This window comes from Clarias gariepinus, unplaced genomic scaffold, assembly GCF_024256425.1.
Source record: "Clarias gariepinus isolate MV-2021 ecotype Netherlands unplaced genomic scaffold, CGAR_prim_01v2 scaffold_31, whole genome shotgun sequence".
NCBI lineage: Eukaryota > Metazoa > Chordata > Actinopteri > Siluriformes > Clariidae > Clarias > Clarias gariepinus.
The window spans coordinates 1,167,790-1,190,000 of NW_026520998.1; the positions used below are offsets into that span (position 1 = coordinate 1,167,790).

Here is a 22,211-nt window from a genome sequence, read left to right on the forward strand (position 1 = left end):
TAACGACGGAGGAAGAATGTCTAAACATCCTGCAATCCACACACTGAACGAGCTGAATATTACCCATTATATATATTATATTATCCATTGATTGTTTGGAGATGGGGCGGCACACTGGTGTAGTGGTTAGCACTGTCGCCTTGCACCTCCAGGGTCCAGGTTCGATTTCCGGCCAGGCTTGATTACTGTCTCTGTGTGCATGGAGTTTGCATGTTCTCCCCGTGCTTGGTGGGTTTCCTCTGGGTACTCCCGTTTCCTTCCACATTCCAAAGACATGTAGGTAAGGGTAATTGACGTTCCCAAATTGCCCGTAGTGTGTAAATAGGTGTGTGAGTGTGTGTATGTGTGTGTGCCCTGTGATGGATTGGCACCCTGTCCAGGGTGTACCCTGCCTTGTGCCCTAAGTCCCCTGGGATAGGCTCCAGGTCCCCACGACCCGGAATACAGGATAAAGCGGTATAGAAGATGAGTGAGTGAGTGTTTGGGGATGAATTCCGTTTGTTGTTTTTAGATGAAGAGATTCGCGCATTCTTAGAAAAAGTGCAAGCAATGGGAAAAAGCAAAAGTCCAGTAGTATTAGAATATAAAACTACGTATTATTATTTTGTATAAACAGAAAAAGTGCAGATTATTTAAACCCTAATACAAACAAACGAGCAACTTTCGCGGTAACAATATGAAAACCTATTTAATCATTTCTGCCAAACACTTAAAGAAAAATTTAATCCTGATAAATATTATCTGCATTATATTAAAGTTCTTTTGCTTGTAATGATAATATTTCTGGACTTGACTATAAGTATGGTATATTTACTTTAGCTTTGAGAGAAGTTAAACTTGAAAACATCTTGTTTGCCCATGATTTAAGGTTCCTCACACACAGTCCTGTTGAGCATTTAACTAGAAAACATCTCATTTCTTCGGAGGGTGGGGGAGTTTAGAAAAAATTTTAACAAGAATTTTCTAGTCTGGACTTGAATTGTGTGCTGCTTATGTAGCTTGCATATAAATCTATTAACTCTGACTGATAGTCTGATATCAGACTATAAGTTGACTTTGGAGCAGAGCAAACTCTTACTGATACAGTTACAAGACTATGAAAAGGGAAGGAATAATGTGGAATTCCCATCACTACTTTAAAATACCACATCATTTATCTACCCACCATAGTACCAGCTCCAAAAAAAATTACAACCACAACTTAACAATATGATTCAAACTAACTTGATTCGGAGAAAAACTTTTCAAAACTCTTTTTAAAATTGAAAGTAAATAGCATATTTACTTTCAAGGCAGAGTTTCCTGGAAAAAGGTTGTCATGTTATCTTTTTCACTACACACCCTTGTTTACTTTCTAATATTTGTCCTTTACTAATCCCTTAATAACATATACATGTTGTAATACAACTGTTCAACATGGTGTCCTGCACTGCCTTAACAATTAGGAACATAACCAACATAGCCATAACACTGACAACCCACCTGGACTCCACTAGACTTCTAAAGGTCTGTAAAGTCCTGTAAGTTACGATGTTTAGCCTCCATGGGTTGGACTTGTTTTTCCAGAGCATCCTACAGATGCTTGATTAGGTTGAGAAATGGAGAATTTGGCGGCCAAATAAAAATGATAAAAAGGTTGTTAAAGACTCAGCTTTAGGAAGTTCATTCCACCATTTAGGTGCCAGAACAGAGAAGAGTCTGGATGAATGTCTTTCCAAATCCCTGGATGAACCTGCTGTTTAGTTTTACTCAGATTGAGCTTCAGCTCTTGGGCTGCCATCCAGGATGAGATGCCTGGCAGACATCCTGAGATCTGGGTGGAAACCTGATTGTTGGAGAGAGGTAAGGAGAGAATAATTTGTGTGTCATCTGCATGAAAATGGTATGAAAAGCCATGCGATAATATGACCTTACCAAGAGATCAGGTATAGAGGGGCAACAGAAGAGGACCAAGTACTGAACTTTGTGGGACACCAGAAGAGAGTCTTTGTGGGGCAGATGTGGATCCCCTCCATGTCACCTCATATGACCTATCTTCTTGAAAAGAAGAAAACCTTTGCCATGCTGATCCACAGATTTGACGGCTTGTAAGAATATGAACAAGGTTTCCCAACAGAACATCACCCAGAACATCACACTCACCTAATTCCCTTAATGCAACACACACACACATGGCCATCCACATGATGTGAAAGAAAATATGATTCCTCAGAATGTCTGTGAAGATTCTCAGTCATCCAGGTGAGGTTAGCTGGAATTTGAGTCATGTTATGTCACCGTCTATTCTCTCTGTCGAAAATTCTTATTTTATTGCTCAATTCTCCAAGAAAAAAAAATCCCAATAAATAGTAACAGGTTATAGCATGATTATCAAGCATTATGACTGTTGGAAATTAAAACAAAATCAATAAAAGATATCATTAATTCATTTGGAACTTTAATTGATTTATAAAAATGGGTTTGTATGAAGGACTTTAGTGCTTTATGTATACAATTCCTACTTAAACAGTACATTGACTTTGTGCACAGTGTACAACACAGCCGACATGCCGCTCCGGTTTGTTTTGGCAACATACTGTAATTTCTCAGTAAATAATTTCTTATTTCTATAATCAGTGCCAGTAATTAACCTGTACCCTGTGAGGAAAAACATGTACTCTTATATTCGTTATAAAAAAAACTGCTCAAGTAATAAAATACTTAGTGAAAAATTAATAACGACTACCCTGCTCAGAGAGTCAATAACTGTTTCTCAATAATGTGTCAACCAAAGCTTCTCTTTAAACACTGCCAAATAAATGATGCAATTTTGTTATTTGAAAAAAAGTGAAACGAAAAAGGTTCAGGGTAAACAAAACAGTCAGCTGGTCATCTGAATGACTCCTGACTGGTGAAAGCCACCAAACTGGTTCTTGCATTGCTGCTTCCTTTAACCTTTTGCTTTTGTCTATACAGGGGATTGTTCAAAGCAAACCAAAGCAGAAAGAGAAGTTGATTTGTCTCATGATTGACACCGTTTAACCAACATGGAAAGCAGGCAGCGTTCGCATTTGCAACACACAGACAGATTGTGTTATTGCAAAATTCTGTTTCTTGTCAAGTGAGGAATTGATAAAATAACTTCACAGGTATAATTGTGTTACTAGAAGGTCAGTTCTACACCTGCTTCACATTGTTGTTTTTTCCCCTTAAAAAGTTTATCACCATTTATCACCTACTGGAGCGGTACAGGTAGTAAAATATCCTCAGGTGTGTTTGTGAGCAGATGTAAAGGATAAACTATAATAACCTTCTGATAAACTATCATCAAAGGATAAATCTTGAAAGAAAAATGAGCCTCCTACAAAAAAAAAGGCTCTTCCTATCAACACACGCAGATTCTCAAGACACATTGCTATGATGTCCCCGAGAACTTGTGCAATTTGGCATAAACACAAGAGAAACTGGTAGGGAAGTAGTGTTGTCTCTGTTGAGTTTTTTTTTTATTGTACATGTTTTAAAAAGAAAAGGCCTGGTGAGGATGTGGTCAAAACAAGATGCAGGAAGAACCTAAAGTGAAATTTGACCAAGACTTCAGTGACGTAAGGCATGACACCTATAGAAAAGGTTGGATGGAGTTCTCACTGAGTTGTCACTGGGATTTCACCGTGTGGTTGCTATGCCAACAGAGTTCTTGCAATGACCTCTTCAACCTTATGACCATACACCGATTTAGGTCCATGCCACGCTGTAGAAGACCGCAGAAGAAGTCTTGTAGTGCTCACTATGTTTATGCAGCAGGTCATCAACATGTCTGTTATGTTCTGAGAATTTATTATAAATCCTGGATCCAATACCATTACTTCATAAAGAAAAGCACCAAGCGTGTCACAGGTATGTATACTAAACCAACGGATATGACAATCGCCTGATTCCGTAACTTGGTTCGATCCCTTCGTACCTGGTGAGTGTGTGATCATGTAAGGTGAGATAGAGAGATTGAGACACCGACAGGGCCACGGCTAGGAAGTAGTATGACCTTGATAAATACAAATTCTTCCATTTGACCCTATTCCCACTGCGTTCATTGATATTTTTAGGATGGTGTAGAAACTTCATGGTCTTTGTGTGACAGGGCCATTAGTCTATATATTTTAACTTTAAATTAAGCACAATGTAACTTTGATAATCATGTTTGTGTTGGTGAATATTATGTTGATCAAATCTGTAATCCAATACAAAACTTGGAGCTGTTTATTTTCTAGAAAGTAGACGATTATTGTGTATTTATGAAATATTTTGTCTAGATTCATGGCACACAACCTCAATATGTCCTAATTGTGGTTAACTGTTGTAATAGTGCAATGTATCTACAGTTTAAGGGGGTGAAAACTTGCGTGGCACAGCTCATCACACTAAAAGGGAAATGTACATCATATTGAACAGTATAAAGGACAAAAAGTGTGCTTGAACAAGGCAAACTCCAGTCTCAGTGCTTTATTGTAATATCTGGTTGCACCAAATAATGCAAGTGATATTGCAACATGTATGGTGTTTTCTAAACGTTGGTGATGAAATAATGTTAAACAGTATTATAAATAACACCAGTATTAAGGTCTAATGTTTAAGGAAGTGCAGCTTGACTGTTGGTCCTGATTTCTTCCACAGGCAGTTGGAGTTGATTTGGGTTACGCAAACGTCTCAAGTCGTCCTCCACCTGCATGAAATAAGAGCGTGAAATACCAACAATAAAAATTAGTGAATAGAACAGTGATAGAAATTAAGAGAGCTACTTAATCACATCAATTAATCACTCAATCAATCAATAATATATTTACATAGCACGTATTAACAACTACGAGTTGGCCAAAGTGATTTACAGAACAAATAAAGAAGACAAACTATTAGAGGAAAATAAAAATCCTAAATCAACATAAGCTGTTAAAATAAAATAAACGTAAATGTAAATTTAAGAAATAAAGAAGATTAAGACGTGTATATATGTATAGACAATAAAACTGAAAGCATAAAACAATCAGAATTAAGAATATAGATCATTATAGGATAAAAACAGATTATTAATAAATAAAAACTAAACTGGAGAGAATAAAGAAAGATGAGAGTTACATTATCGCGTTTAGAAGTAATGGTTAAGAGACGAGCAGCGGTCTTTTGTACTAAAATGTTTAAAAAAATATGTTTAAAACAGTACCGAAGCCAGCTCGTCCTTAAGTGTGTTATATTTCTCCACGTTGAACTTCTGTTTTTTGGCCCCTCTGTAGAAGTAATGCAGGAACTGCCTGTCTTTTGCTTCTGGATAAACGTAGTCCTGAGGGAGACAACGCCATAGCACACAATTCAATCAATAAAAAAAAACTTTAGCAGTCATTATTGTCCTGTGGAAGTTTATCCATAAAACAGCTTCTACTAACATTCACATTAATTCAATCCACATTCATGACAAAAGACGCCTGACTCGAGTTTATAACCTGACTCTCTATCTGTCTTGTCTCTCTAGGCAGGAGGATCACAGCCCCGTAAAAGAAACACACACACACACATCCATGTTTATCCACTGAATATCTGTGTGTACATGAAAATGGTTTCCTTTTCTTTAGGGGTGAAAAACAGACCAAAAAAATAAATACCTTTTTTATCCTCGTATTGGGATCTTTTATTTAAAGTGTTCTATTTATTGTGTAATATCTTTATTCGTTCATTTATTTATTAATGTATTCATTATTTTGCCAAATGCCTAAATGTAAATTTATTACTATTACGAACTGAGTTAAGACACTGATTAAGTAACAGATTAAGTAAAAGTAAAACATTAATTAAATCGAAGGCAACACACGTGGCATATTCCACTCTCTTATTAGACCGCGAAGAAACTGAAAGCACTAGAACAGCCTACACTCGACTAAAGAGCAAAACTTTTCCATTCCTTATCTAGCATTTATGGACTCTTTCTCACACACGCACAAACAAGCACGCACAAGCACGCGCACACACACGCGCGCACACACGCACACAGCTGTATTTGAGCCGATCATGGCTATCAGCACGGCTATGATATACTGCACCATCATGCCACATCACAGCTGTGATGATATTAAGTACAACAGCACGAACTCGCAGTCAGGCGGTGCTGCTTAAATATCAGGTTTAAGTTCTTTTTAAGTTTCCTCATAAGCATGAAACAGGGGCTTTTGATGGCTGGCATGGTCTTTACCTGCTTGGTGAGAACGTAGTAGGCGTAGACGCTCATGCTGGTGCTGTAGGTGAGGAAGTAGGTGACGGGCTCCATGATGTCCCAGGAGTAAACCCACCATGTGAGCCAGGCCAGAGCTCCGCCCTGCACCGAGAGCAGAGCCAACCCCGCCCAGAGGGCGCGAGACGACCTGTGCTCAGCTCTGATGGCAAGATGAGCCTTCATCTAAACACAAACGGACAGAATTCACTACAGAGCTACCGAAAAACAACATGCTGCAAACCCACAGCCACGCCGGCGCCACCTCACCCCTGAAAGCAGAAGTGAATGTACTTTACTGTGGTGGGAAAAGGGTTTGGAGTAAACAGTGAAACGTTTTTATAACAGATCAAGATAAGATTGAAGCTAAATAAAACTTTTATGGCTCTGTAATCACTGAGACAGATGGCAGGACGGGCAGGAGCACCTTATTAAAATTTATAATTTTGTTATCATTTTATCATTTATAATTTACCTCAATTTATAATTTGTCCTTTCTGAGGCTGGTGTGATGAATGTGAATTGTCAGTGAAATTGTCAGTGAGTGGACAATAAGAAGAAAACCTGCTCTAGAGGAACGAGTTCTTCTTTTAGGATGTCCAGTTTCTGCCGCAGCTGCCGTTCCTTCATTAGGTGATGTCCAGGGAGGTTCAGCGCTGTGTGGATCATGTGAACCAGGTCTTTTATATCTGCCTCTTTCATCATGGCCTGGCTTGGCATGGTTTCTACACACACACACACACACACACAGATCAGAATTAATCCTTAAAACACGATTTATTCAAACATCAAGCGAAAACATTCAGCGAGTGGAACGCCTGATCGCTAAAAATCTCTGTCACAGACTTCTGTGTGTCTGTACTGTACACACACTCATTCACCAACACCACTTGTACATTACATGAACTCATCTAAGAGTTATTGCCACGTCCCCCGTACTGTCCTGACCTCAATACAAGACATTTCCATATGTTTGGGTCATTAAAGGAGTTCCTGGGAGGCCGGCGTTACAGACATGAATCAGACAGACAGTCCGATCACAGCTCTGATGTACTGAGAGGACTTTCTACCTTGATGGTGTCCAACCTTGATTAGTGTATCAGGGGATTAGAAAGTAAACTGTGTTCTGTTATTCTGTACTAGTGTTAGTACGCATCATGACAGTTAATGAGTTTGTATAAAGAGTTAAAAGGTTAAATCAAAAAATTATCTGCTGATCTTTAATGTAATCAGTGATATTATTATTATTATTATTATGATTATTATTATGATTATTATTATTATTTGAGGTTGAAGCCCACGTCCATGTCTGTGTGTCTCTCTGTACAGCAGAACTCTCTGTCTAACTTATTAATACAAAGAAATCCCATTCTGTTTACTTGTACTTTTTTCGTTGTCAGAAAGATGTCATATTCAATGATTTCATACATCAGAGGAGCCGAAACCAGTCTCAGAAAATTTCTGTCTGTACAGCCAGATTTTGTCACATCATCACGCAAATCGCGAGTCGAGTTCTGACCAAAGTACAGACAAACCTTTCTTTAATTTATACAGATGATCAAAAGTCCCACTCTGACTTGAACACCCGTCATATACCCGTGCACAAAATACCTTTTTGCTTCCTCAAACTCTTGCATGTGCTTGCTTGCTCTGTGATCACAGGGGTTGTCAGTTTACAATCTGGCCAGGCCGTGCCAACCAACAATAAAACATTATCCCAGTTACTGAGAATCTGCTCAATCTGGCAACACTGCTCTCTCAACTCCGCTCAGTCTGACAGTAAACTGGCTGTTTCTCTCCTGAACTTCAAGACCTTAAGCAAGTGCGCCCTCTTGTGGTGCACAAGTCAGTAGACATGTGGCCTATGGAGGAGTATTTTCCTAAACAAACATTATCATAAAAACATTTTAATTTGGTTAAATTCTTAACTGCAGTTCGATGGTTAATTATTAATTATTGGCATTCCTAATTCCTAACAATCAAACTCACTACATCACCCAACATCCTCTGCTAAATCACTAATTATAAGAATTCTTTTTTTCCCCCAATTGTACTCTTTTAAAACATGGAGATACAGAAATCTCAGTCAGACTTTAGCCTTGGAGATGCTCGTGACCAGACGAGAGACCAGACGCTCGTGGTGTCTACCTGCTGCTGCTGCTGCTTTGATGTTGTAGACAACTCCATTGATACACAGCTGGAAGTCCTTGTTGATGAGAGTGTACAGAGACGTAGCGGAGGCGATCCTCACACCATCTGTGTATAAAGAACCATCAGTCAACTCAGTCACTGCTTGTGCATTAACATAATGTTTATGTCCAACAAACCGGTGCACACCTCTCCACACGCTAACAGTACAGAGAACGGCTCATGCTAGGCTTGGAGCGCTACACACTCACCCTCCAACAAATCTGTTCTTTTTCCAATCATGTTTTTCTGCTTTAAATTATTTTTATTTAAATTATTAAGCAACTCTAACAGTAATTCTAGCTGTAAGTCAAACCACAGATGTTTATTAATGTCTATTATTAGATATAAGATATTAATCTAATACATTTTTATAGAAATAATAGAATGTTTACATTTTTATATTAATTAATTTATTATTAAGAAACAAAAAAATAAGAGTCCAGTGTCGCAGCAGGATTCTGATCAGGCTTTACATTACTACAACTTCAGTCACTAGGTGACGCTGAAGCCCAGATGTTCGGCTCGAACGAGTGACACCTGCTCACGCCTCTTTATAGGCGTCACTGAGGCTACAGTTCTCACTTCAACATCAGCTCTGTGCAGGAGAGAGAGAGAGAGAGAGAGAGACAGACAGAGAGAGAGAGAGAGAGAGAGAGACAGACAGACAGACAGACAGACAGACAGAGAGAGAGAGAGAGAGAGAGAGAGAGACAGACAGACAGACAGACAGACACACACACACGCAGACACACACAGACAGACAGAGAGACAGAGACTTCCCGCTGTACCAGGAAAGGTTTAACAAGAGAAAGAAAAATATATAAAAAGGGGAAAGAGAAAAGATATATAAAAAGAAAATTCTATTTAAATAAAAAGAAACAAAACATATATTTAAAAATAGAAAAGATACATGAAAAGTCTGAAAAGAAAAAGAAAAGGTCATTTTAAAAAAGAGAGATTTTAAACAAGAAGTTAAACGAAAATTTATTTTTAAAAAATGTTGTATAAAAGAAAAAAAATTAAAGGAGAAAATATATTTTCTTTTAAAAAATATTTAAAAATTATAAAATAAATTAAAAATGATATCTAAGAAAATATATCTAATGAGGTTTCTAAAAATAAAAAGGAATAAGATATTTAAAAAAGTACAATTATGAAATATTTGGAAAGAAAATAAGAAAAACTAAAAAGTGAAAAGACTGGAAGAAAAAATGTTTGGAAAAAAAGATTTTTAAAAAAACATTTAAAATATGTTTGAAAAGGAGAAAATGTATTTAAAAGAGACCATGAGGGAAAAATACTCTATTAGAAAAGTGAAAAGATTTCAGAAGAGAGGAAAGAAAAGAATCTTGTTTTTGCGACAGAAGTTTTATGAGTTTTTTTTAGTTTACAAAAGTGTACAAAAGCACTCGGCTTCACCAGGACGTTTCTGTCCCTCTGTCCAAATCAGCATTTCCTTCCTACAACATTCCACAATCTGAGTAATAACTTAAACGAACGTTGTTTTTATGGACGCTCCACATCTGTAAACGTGACCACAATGAGTTTAAAAAAGGTAACGTGTTCATTAATGGATTTAAAAACTGCACTGGCCAAACGCTCTAGTGTAAGAGAAAAGTAGTGCAGGACGCGCGCAGGGACAGGAAGAGCACCGCTCTTGTCCATCGGTCCAGTGCTCGTCCCTGTCCTTCACCTGTGGTGAGTACAGAAGCTGTAACTCCTGGATCCTCTCTCTGGATGTCCTGAATGAGATCACTGACAGTCGAGAGCATGGGTCTCAGCTGGAAAAGACATGTCTCCTGTCGGGACGGCAGCGGCAGAGCCAGGACTGGGCGGCCATGTTTGTACTGCACTGAAAGATCTACAGCATGGAGGAAAACACAGCGAGAGTTACACACATCTTTACTGAAGAAACTTTAGAATAGTTATGCAAGTTGTCGTGTATAAAGATTACCACTAGATGGTGCTGCAGTGCTGCAGCAAGAGACTGGAAGAACCCAATGTCTGAGCTGAAAAGACAGAAAACATACACGTTAGACGTCCATATCCCATAATACTATAATATCCCATAATACTCAGTATAAAACATACAGCACGTGGGTTATTATGTAAAGCACCGAGCGAGCGGACCGTCTCTAATAGACAGACGGAGACATATAGTGTGGACCGGTTTCCTAAAGTGGGGTGTGTAAAGCCAAACATTTTTTTAAAAATCATCAAAAAATGAATTTTTTTACATTTAATTAACATTGAGACCAGGGACCGGTCCATTTTGACAAACTTGTCTATCACACAATGTTTTTTTTTTTTTTTTTTTTGCAGTGCTTAATGTCGCATGCGCTCTCTTGTTTTCTCTTAAACGAGTTGAACAGCCTTTCGGTGTTCTTAAGAATATAAATAATGCTGCTTTATTTGTGTGTGTGATTAAACTGGATGCAAATCTTTGATGCCACAGTAACTACGCCCATGCATTTTCCCCTTTAGGTAAATGTGTCTCTAGAGATCCTGAGGTCCCCGTCCCTGTCCCCGTCCCCGTCCCTGTCCCCGTCCCCGTCCCTGACCCTGACCACACCTTTCCCTTACAGCACCACTGATGCTAGAACCTGGAAGTGTTCCTCACTCACTCACTCACTCCAGAGGGGAGATTTAATGCTCTGGCTGGTACAAATTTGTCGCAATCTATAAATGCATCTATTTTCTGATGTTTTTATGCAACTTAAAATCTTTCTTTTTTTTTTTGGATTGCCTTACCTACAGTAAAAGATTTAGGGACTGTAGTTGGGCCGTGAGAAACAATTTAAAAATGTTGGTTTTCACTTTTTTTTTTTATTAGGGCCCAAGCACTATGACATCAGCCCCATGTCACCCCTTTCTTCTTGTATGGATTTTTCTTTTCTAGCATCGAGGGTATTTCGGGGTCTTAACATGCTCAAAAACTCACCAAAATCAGCAGACAGGTTGGAATCTGCTGCCATTAGGATGCCTAAAAATCTTTCACATTGCATGTCCTGGGCTCAACTCAACAGAAGGTCAGGTATTTTGGGAAATGCACCTGGAATTTGATATACTTCTCTAATGGGATTTATATTATCGCTACCAAACCGGGCCGATGTGATCTCAAGACATTGAAGATGCAAAATTGCAGGGGGTTAATTGATTTTTTTTTTTAAACGTGTCGGCCGTGACGATGCCTTAAACCTATGCTGAAGAGCGGTTCATAACTTTTTGTGTGACGTTAGACACATAAAATTCCCTCCCTTTCTAAAATCATGTTACTGGTATGTCCCGTTTAAATGCTCCTGCTCACTGTCTTTCTGGTGTGCGGAGTGCTTGGGCCCGCTCATTGTTGCTTGCAACTCCTTTTAAGTTTGAAATTACCAAGGTTTAAAATATTTAATTTAAAAAATAACCTAGGAAAGTAATAACTAAAATAAACTTGATAAGCTGTTGGATTTTAAATTACATGCTGTTGTTTCATCTCAGTCTCTTGTGTTGATTTTAGTTGATGCAACGTGGCTGATTAATTTTAGGTTTCTAATTTTTTGTCAAAGTTTTGTGAAGGCTAAAAAAGTGGTAGCTAAACCTGTAGATTATAGACATCCATCCTGTAAGTGCACACACACTATATAGCTAGACAGAGAGTTGAGACAGAAAGATGAATAGATAAACAGATGAGCAGACGGCACTGATAAACAGAAAGACGTTACACACACACACACACACACACACACACAGATCTCTATCTGGATTTTATGTGAACAGCTCAATATTGTATTCAGATAAGCACAGGAATAAAAGTGATGGCACTGAAAATGAGCAAACTGTTAAACAGCCAACACGGCCTTAATTCCAAATCTGCAGAAATCTACTGGGAGGATCGACTTCTGCAAACATTGACTGTCTACTTTAACAGGGTGTGGAGGGAAAGGAAAACACGAGTCTTTGTCCAGAGGCACACAAATATATAAAGTGTTTCTTTATTATTATTATTCTTTTCAAAGGTTCTCCCATGAATGCAGATTTACCCATAGATTTGTGATTCATTATAGATTTATCTACAATTTTATGCTACAGTACGTGTGGGTGTTTTTCATTTACGTATCATTCCTCATTTACATAACACTAAAAGAGTTTATTTTTTCCTTCTAGTATAACACTGGTTTCAGCGTTCCCAGAATTAGTATTTTTTGACCCCTACCCAGGAGAGAACGCGAGCAGACGTGTCCTGTAATGCTTAACAAGGTCAAAGACACGTATGTACAGTACATCCTCATATTCATACCTCAGGGAAACAGGACTCAGGCTTTAACTTTACAGAGTAAATAAAAAATAATGTTTCAAAAATGGCAATTTGTTTGCATTTATTATGAGGTGTCAATAATTTTGCCACATATACTATACGGGTAGTCCCCAGCTTAAGAACTGTACGTCCGCTCCATTCCGGGAGCAGGTTCGAAAGTCGGATTTGTTCTTAAGTCAGACAAAGTGAGTCTTGTACACCTTTGACATGAATATACAGTGTAAAGCTTGCCAGTCCGCTTGACTTAATCTGTCCGTCACCCGTAACCGCGTTTAAGGAAATGAATCTCATAGTGAAATGTAACAGGTCTGTTTGTATCTGTGGAAATTCATAACTTGAGTTATCACAGAGTAAATCGAGGACTTACTGTATACTGTTGGTTTAAAAAGGCGTTCAAATGAGAAACAAGACTTTTTTTTATCAGAATAAATTAAAATAGTTCGTCATGTTGTTTGTGTGTGGGTGTGTGTGTGTGTGTGTGTGTGTGTGTGTACTGTTTAACAAAATGTCTGCTGATTTTTATGCAGGGGAGCCAACAATTTTGCAAATGATCCACAACACTTGTCTACTGTTGAATGCTAGTCTTAGATGTTTTAAAACATACAGAACTGATAAACAACACTGTGAACTACAATCATATCATGAAGATAAAGCATCACACTAGATCATTCAAATGTATTGTACACTGATCAGCCATAACAATAAAAAAAAAACAAGGTTCATGTTCCCTCGGCCTCTCTGGGCGTGGCTCGGCCTCTCTGGGCGTGGCTCGGCCTCTCTGGGCGTGGCTCGGCCTCTCTGGGCGTGGCTCGGCCTCTCTGGGCGTGGCTCCACGCGGTCTCTGGGGGAGTTATGGTGTCTGGCACCGGGACATAAGCAGCAATTCCTTTGGCAGATGTGGGTTGGGGCTTTTGGCACGTCCCATGGGTGCTTGATCAGACTCGGATCTGTGTTTGGAGAGCGGGGGGTGGTGGGGGGTCAGCAGTCTTTGGTTCTTTGCCCGTTCTGGTGCCTTTCTATAATGGGTGTCCATGATCCTGTCACCAGTATACTGCTATATGATTGGTGATCAGTGTTCAGTTCACCTGTTGGTGGTGTTACTGTTATGGCTGATTGGTGTATATAGATTCCAGCCTCTGCATACAGTATGAGGACGACCCTCCTCTCAGGGAGCTCCATCCTGAGACGCCTCTCTGAATTTCTAGTAATGTAAGCAATTCTTGGTCCCATTAATGACTCTAAAAAGGAAAACGGATAGTAACACGCACCGAGTTTGATGGTTATGACCCAGCACATGCCTGCTCCTCCATGAGGATAATCACTGCTTTGATATTTCACTAACGACCTCATCCGTATTCAGTGAGACGGAGCCAACGATATAGTGAACAACCAGAGTTTATGACACAGTCTCAGGGAGATCTCGTCGTATAGAGGGACTTGTATCCATGGAAGATGTTTTAGTTAAGCGAGTTCCGTGCATATAAATGACTAGGACATGGATCAGATGTCGGAACATGCTCTAGGTCTAAACTAAATTGAGTTAAGACACATTTCCCTCTTATGTGTCACTATTTATTTTTAAACACAAATGTATAAAATGCCAGATGATGTAGAAGCATCATTAAGTGCTGCAGTTTACAAAAGGAATGAGTGCTATTGATGTACTGTAGTAACAAGTGTTGGATTAGACTGCTTAAAGAGATCAGATTAGATCAGATTAGTTCCTGAGCTCGAGATATGCTTCATGCTGAGTTTCACACACTACTGTCTCACCCAGAGTGTCTTCCAGCTTCACAGCCAGTGTTCATGGTGTAGCTTTAAGTAGAGCTGCACTTACACACTGAGCAGTATTAGCTTTCAGTCCAATACTGTGAGCAGGTACTCTACTATTCCAATATAAACTATTCCAATACAAGTACACACACACACACCACCACTTTGACACATTAACACTATAATCTCTCGTTACTTGACCATGTAGAGGCACAACAGCGTCAGAATGTCACAAATATTTTAATACAAGCGATGATAAAAGTAGAGCATGCATGTGAAACATGGCTTCTTTAATACAAACAGTTTGATAGAACATCTGAAACACCAGCACAGTTTGCTAATGCTAGCAGTGTGAAAATCACAACCAATTTCCCTGAGAATAGAGAAAATGTCCAGTGACGACCCACAGAAGCTCTTCTCCAGAACATCTGCTCTTAATCACCAGCCACTGTCAGCTGTAGATGAGACGACGTTTCTTCTCAGGGTATTAGAGAGCATGTATGAGACTCCGAGTTGCGACCACATTAGAGAAGCTGCGCTATGAAAGCTGCATGATTTTATAAAGTTGTTGCATGTAATTTTGGGCTTCACTTCCACCACAGATGGGGGTTCACCTCCCAACAAAGCAATCGCAGACACCTTTGATGATTGGTTTGGGGCATTCTCGGAAGTTCTGTTCACAAAGACAGTCTAAAACATGCTGAAGGTCATGAGTGATGCTGGACTCGGCGGCCTGCCGTGTGTCGCTCACGCCCTCCAGCTGGCTGCTAACGAGGCTCTTATGGCTCAGAGAAGCATTCCAGATTTGGTGGCAGATGAACATGAAATAACCTGCTGCTGTCTTAAATATATTCAGAGCCGGTGGAACCAGCTTATAAAAAACAGGCTGACTTTCTGGAGCAGCACATACAGTAAGAAAGAACATGCTACAGTCCCACGTCAAGCAGAAGACGCTCTGGGAATATGTGGGTCTGAGTACAATCCCACCAGTGTGCACTTCTGTTCTCTGAGGACTCGTGACTTCAGTCGCTTCATAGTTCAGGACTGGAGTTTCCTACAGTCTACCTGAGCCTCCAATAACCAACTGGACTCCATATGAACTTCTCCACATCTCCTGTTCTACTGAACTTCCAGCCTCCGAAAACACAGTATGAGTGCAGATCAATCCCTGCTATCCGTTATCACCCAGATGAGGATGGGTTCCCTGATGAGTCTGGTTCCTCTCAAGGTTTCTTCCTATTACCATCTCAGGAAGTATTTCCAATTAACAATGTTAATTGTTAAAAGCGCTATACAAATAATAAAAAATTCATAGAACTTCTAATAATACACTATACATTCTGGCTCTGTTTGAGGCGTTGACCTGAAAAGCGAGCAGGTCTGCTGTTTCTGAATCCGATGTGGTTCCTGACCACAGCATCATGACAATGAAAAAAACGCTGGCCACAGCCGCCATTATCACCACCAACCACAGGTTTTTGACCACCATCATCAAAAAAAGGGGGGGGGTGTAAATAGGCGGTTCAAAAGCTTTATAGTAATGATGGTTGGATCCCAAAGTAGACTTGCCAAGCCAGGAGAACTGCTCACAAAGCCAAGATGAAGCTCACCACTGGTGTTATGCTTGCTGCTAACATTTTATTCTTTTTTACTTTTGTAACTAGCATTGCTGGGAAAGTAGAGACGCACACAGTCGTATACAGTGACGTAATGACGAGACTCTGTAAGGAAATGGAAAAAAGCAAAGCCAGTTCTTAGGAGGTTCTCTATTGAACCGGAACTCGCACAGACATGAACTAGCACCTGGTTCACTTTTGTGTGAAAGGGATCAGGATCATGCAGCAGCATTGTGGCTGATCAGACACACACCCGCACACACGCGTCACAATCCTGCCACCTGGAAAAGGTACCGACACACTCGGGCACAACCATCCAGACTGGGAAACAGCTTCATTCCACAAGCCATCCGTCTCTGGACTGATACACACATGCGCACACACACACACACACACACACACACACACACACACACACACACACAAAAACTCAATTACCTCAAAACATTGGGACTGAACAGATGAACACACACGAGCAAACACACTCAACAACCATCGAATTGTTCATACCAACCTGTAATTGCTCTTTTGCACATTTTTCATTACTTATTTGTACAAAACCATTTTATCTTTGCTGCTACTTACAAGGAATATTTACTGTTTCTCCTCCCACTGCCCTCAACTCATCACCTCATCACCACGAAGTATTGATAGTGTCATGATGTCGTTTTGTCACTTTGTCACTCTTGTTTATACATTCGCAGATGCACTTTATGTTGTCTGCTTGTATATGACTTGGTCTTGGATAGACTTGTCTCAGCTCGCCAGCGGATTAGGTTTCTTAGTTATTGTTCCTTTATGTTGTATGTAGCACTTCGGTCCTGGAGGAACATTGTATTACTTCACTGTGTACTGAACTAAACTGTATATGGTTGAAATAACAATAAAAGACTTGACTTGAGCAGTGGGAAAAGGCTGTTTAGCTCAGTGTAACATATTAAAGATGAAAAACAAAAACAGGCTTAGTGATGATGATGATGATGATGATGATGATGCAGCAGAGAAACCACTTTTCATTTACTTTTTAGTGAAACCGTGCCGGCCAATCAGAGGCCTGAAAAAAACTTCAAACAGAGGAGATGAGATTCAAGAGTCGAGAGACTTTATTAATCACTGGGAAATTGCTTTGGCTTGTTAGCGATGTGTAACAGTGTTTCTCTGGTCCTGCTGAAAATCACATCATCTGAACATCTTCATTCTGAAAGGATTTTTCCAAGATATCTATTTTTAGCGTCCTAACACAGAGTGTGTGAGTGTGAATGAAAGACCATGTGTACGTGTGGACAAGCCCTAAAAACAAGGCTAAAGTAAAGTACCGGTGCGTCTCTAGCTTTAAGCACATTGACAAAAAGACTAACATTCTTACCCCAGTCCTTCTTAGACTCGTGTGTTCCTGCTTCAAATACACACTACAATCAAAACCACACATAATTTAACGCACGAAAAAGAGAGAAGAAGAAGAAAAATAAGCAAACGAAACACCAAAAAAAAGACAAAATGAATGAACAGATGAGACACAAACCCATGACGAGGCGGATGAGACGGGTGTCTCTCCCCCCAGTGTGCGCCGAGTAACAGGAACCGCTCGGGCAAAACTCACGGCTGAACTTGACTTAATAACTAACTGAATTTTCTACAGTCCCTCCTTCTTTTTTTCCGTCAGCTCACAAAACAAAGGCTCGTAACTTCTCAGGTCAAAGTTCACCTGGCAGAGATAAAGACGGCGCAGAGTGATAGCAACTTGTGCACCGGTTCTGTAACACACCTTCTCTACTGTGATTTCAATGAACATCATATGGATTTAATAATGTTCTTAATGATTACACTAGATTCTAATGTGAGCCCCGCCCAAAGTCACATGACAGATATTACAGAGCAGCCACGCCCTCTTGTTAAAAACCACACTTACATCACTGTGGCTTTCAGAAGAGCCAAACGAAGCCAGCAACCCTGAACTGAAATGCGCTGACACACACACACACACACACACACACACACACACACACACACACACACACACACACACACACACTCTGTTGCTGCCCACGGGAGAGCAGGAGGAGTGTATTCGGTTAAAGGAAGAAAAACTGCTCAGTGCTTTTGGCCTCTTCATCAGTGAAATGTGCTGCGCTGTTTCTCACTCAGCGGGAATGCAGCAGGAGAGACGCGTCTCCGAAAAGTCAATAATAATAATAAAAATAAAAAAACAGCAAGTGACGCAAGGCCCGAATTTCGGTTTGGATCCTCAGGGGAAAAACAAAAGAAGTGTATTAATATTTCACAGTCACGGGGCGTAATCGTGGAGCCGAGCACAAAAATGACTCGAACGTTTCTCATGTGAGGTTGAGTCATGTGCACAGGAAGTGAGTATGTTCTTAAACAGATGGCCGGGCGCTGCAGCTTCTCTTTTTGTTACAGAAAACAGAGGGAAGAAAAAGCCGCAGTTTCTCACCAGGGCTTAGTGATGCATAATTATTTAAACACAATATGGACCCGTGCAATCATTTAATCCCAAACGTTTGCCATTTATTATATCAGGTGATATACACACACTCGGAAATATATGTATATGTAGTTTATCAATAATTTAAGTATTTTTTAAAATAATTTTAAGGTGATAAATATTGGTAAACATCCTCTTTACGAGATCAGTGTTTATTTGTTTGTTTGTTTTTTATTCGCTTTAAGCCTAGATGAACACATTTAAAAACAAAATGGCATATTTAATCATTACAATATGTTTTAAAATAATTACAAAGTGATTAATTCATTCATTTATTTATTAAATCATCATGCAGCCCTACTAGTTCTGATTTGCACTACTGTCTCTCTTAACAAACAATACAAACAATCCTCATGTAAACCCGCACCACCCCGACCAGAGAGTTAACAGATCCGTTTCTGATTCAGAATTGATTCAGATTTCCTCAATTATTTGGGTAAAATTGCAAAGTTTGGAAAAATATACCACAACCTTTGATAAGAATACAAAAGACTTTCACTTCCGGAAATACTCTTATTTCACAAGAGTGTCGCCTCATCGCTTTGTGAGTTTATGGGCGAGTGGTGCATCACTAATATCACCTACTGGTCTGAAATATGGGGCAGAAGATTGGGCAGGAAAACACAGTTCATTACTCTGTACCAGACATGACATATGAAGAACTGAACAGAAACGACACCAGCAGGTTCCAAACCATTTCAATTCAATTCAATTTTATTTATATAGCGCTTTTAACAATGATCATTGTCTCAAAGCAGCTTCACAAAAATTTCAATATAAATTAGTTACCTTTTGTAGTTTTAACACTTTAAAACATGTAAAAAATGAAGCTTCTTCAGACAAATCAGACTGTAAACATTAGTGCTGGTACTTAGTTACACCGAGAGTGAATAGACACAAGAAGAGAACTTACACAGATGAGACGGAAAAGAGAACTGATAATAGAGCAGATTTGGACCAGAATCCAATTAGTGTTAAAAAAAAAACTATATATATATATATATACACCATATATGTATATACTGTCTGTGTGTGTGTGTGTGTGTGTGTGTGTGTGTGTGTGTGTGTGTGTGTATATATATATATATATATACTCAGCAAAAAAAGAAACGCCCCTTTTTTAGGACTGTGTATTTCAACAATAATGTTGTAAAAATCCAAATAACTTTACAGATCTTCATTGTAAATGGTTTAAACAATGTTTTCCATGCATGTTCAATTAACCATAATCAATTAATTAACATGCACCTGTGGAATGGTCGTTAAGACCTTAACAGCTTACAGAAAGTAGGCATTTAAGGTCACAGTTCTAAAAACGCAGGACACTAAAGAGACTTGTCTACCGACTGTGAAAAACACCCAAAGAAAGATGCCCAGGGTCCCTGCTCATCTGCGTGAACGTGCATTAGGCATGCTGCAGGGAGGCATGAGGACCGCTGATGTGGTTAGGGCGATAAATCACCATGTCCGCACCGTGAGACGCCTAAGACGGCGCTACGGGGAGACGGGAAGGACGGCCGATCATCCTCGCGGTGGAAGACCACGTGTAACAACACCTGCACAGGATGTGTACATCTGAATATCACACCTGCGTGACAGGTACAGGATGGCCACAACAACTGCCCGAGTCCCACCAGGAACACACGATCCCTCCATCAGTGCTCAGACTGTCCGCAATAGGCAGTCCATGAGGAGGAGATACACTGCAGTACATCAAGCAGCTGGTGGCCACCAGATACTGACTGGTACTTTTGATTTTGAGCCTCCCTTCATTCAGGGACACATTGGGAAACATTTTTAGTTTATGTCTTATGGTGTTGACTCTTTTACGTTAAGTTTACTGAAGGTAAAAACAGTTGAAAGTCAGAGGACGCTTCTTTTTTTGCTGAGTGTATATATATACACCTACTGAAATACTGATAAACTCCCATTCCCAGTGTAGCTGCCCAGTGCCCCCAGTGCCATTTTATAGTAAGATGAGGGTCACACACTTATCATGTAAGAGCTGAGGAATTTCCAACCTCAGAGGAGAAAAAATCCATCTGAATATCTTTCAACTCATGATTCACCCGACTCCTGATTCCCAGCTCAGACTAAAGAGCTCAGACTTCATCATTTCATCATGCCGGTTTACTGTACACGGAGGAACAAGAAATACTCGTAAGTTTTAAGCTTTTCATGCAAAAGTGTCGCCGTCTCATATTTAATGTGAGCAGAGCCGCGATCTTATCTGTTATCAAGGCTCGTTACTCAGTTATGATCTTTAGACTACATCTCAAGTGACCTGTTGTATAATTATAGTGCGTTAATTATTTATAAAATGATAATGAAAATCGTGATTTATAATTAAATAATTATAATCTATGATTGTATTTATTTTGTTGTATTTTATTTAAAAGAACCCCAGAAAACAAAGTGTTTCTGGTAACAGAAGAATCCATGTAAATCCATGCTGGTTTGTTCTAAACACCAGTCAGGTTGCTCTCCTCTGTCATATGATAAATACCCAGCAGGGATGATTAAGGCGATCCTGTGATTCCTCCAACATGCGTGATGAAAGCCGCCCGCATCACCTCTCTAATGGCCCTGATTGGGTAATGTCGCTGTGATTTATAAAGGAATAGTAGTAGTAGTACTTAGTGTCCATTCTTGTTGCACAATCCAACATTTTTTAGGACTATAAACTCCTCCATCTAACAAACACTAACAAAGTGCACTTGATCCTATCTGTATCTGATGCAGAAAAGCTAGTTCATGCATTCATGACCTCCAGACTGGACTATTGTAATGCATTACTAGGTGGTTGTATGATCATATAACCCCAATATTATCATCCCTGCACTGGCTACCTGTTCAGTTTAGAATTAATTACAAAATAGTATTACTTACATGCAAGGCTTTAAATGGTTTAGCTCCCACATACCTAACCAGTCTTCTGATACGCTATAATCCACCACGTTCCTTAAGATCACAAAACTCCGGACTTCTTGTAATTCCCAGAATTTCAAAATCTATAAAAGGGGGCAGGGCATTTTCATATTTAGCTCCAAAGCTTTGGAATAGCCTTCCAGACAGTGTTCGGGGCTCAGAAACAGTTTCCCAGTTTAAAAGTAGACTCAAGATGCATCTCTTTAATCTGGCATACGCGTAACTCATCCCATAACCTCATACTCCAGTACATCTATCCTGAATGGCAACTACGCTAATTCTCACCATCTGTTTTGTACTTTTCTACCCATCCCGAGGCATCTGGAGATTGTACCAGCTTCAGTAGATAAAGGCCAACCCTGCGAGCATCCTGAGGCATCCAGAGAAGGACCAGCTCCATCTGAATTCTGCCTTATTATGGTTGGAGCTACACATCCTGCTCCTTTGCTCCCAGTGATCCAGACCTCATCTGCCCTCTGCACCTACTGACTCCCTGTGCTGAACTGGACTTCATGTTAATTTAAAGAATTTCTGTTATATTGTACTTTCAGCTGCACAACACACATGATGTTATATCATCTCTATCTGTTATCACCCAGATGAGGATGGGTTCCCTGTTGAGTCTGGTTCCTCTCAAGGTTTCTTCCTATTACCATCTCAGGGAGTTTTTCC

General features: G+C 39.7%; 1 protein-coding gene across 2 annotated transcripts in view; it reads right to left on the bottom strand.

The window, feature by feature from the left end:
• Window positions 1-4,461: 4,461 nt before the first annotated feature.
• Window positions 4,462-22,211, bottom strand: part of LOC128517023 (calcium uniporter protein, mitochondrial-like) — a 25,780-nt gene continuing 8,030 nt past the window's right edge. The window contains exons 2-8 of one of the 2 annotated variants that reach the window (XM_053490764.1): window positions 10,374-10,428; window positions 10,113-10,280; window positions 8,381-8,485; window positions 6,794-6,954; window positions 6,212-6,415; window positions 5,192-5,308; window positions 4,462-4,696 (exon numbers count right to left, since the gene is read on the bottom strand). In XM_053490764.1, coding sequence (XP_053346739.1) covers window positions 4,604-4,696; window positions 5,192-5,308; window positions 6,212-6,415; window positions 6,794-6,954; window positions 8,381-8,485; window positions 10,113-10,280; window positions 10,374-10,428 — 903 coding nt within the window. In that variant the 3' untranslated portion in view covers window positions 4,462-4,603. Of the gene's footprint in view, window positions 4,697-5,191; window positions 5,309-6,211; window positions 6,416-6,793; window positions 6,955-8,377; window positions 8,486-10,112; window positions 10,281-10,373; window positions 10,429-22,211 lie in introns of both variants that reach the window. The other variant, XM_053490763.1, reaches the window with a different exon arrangement.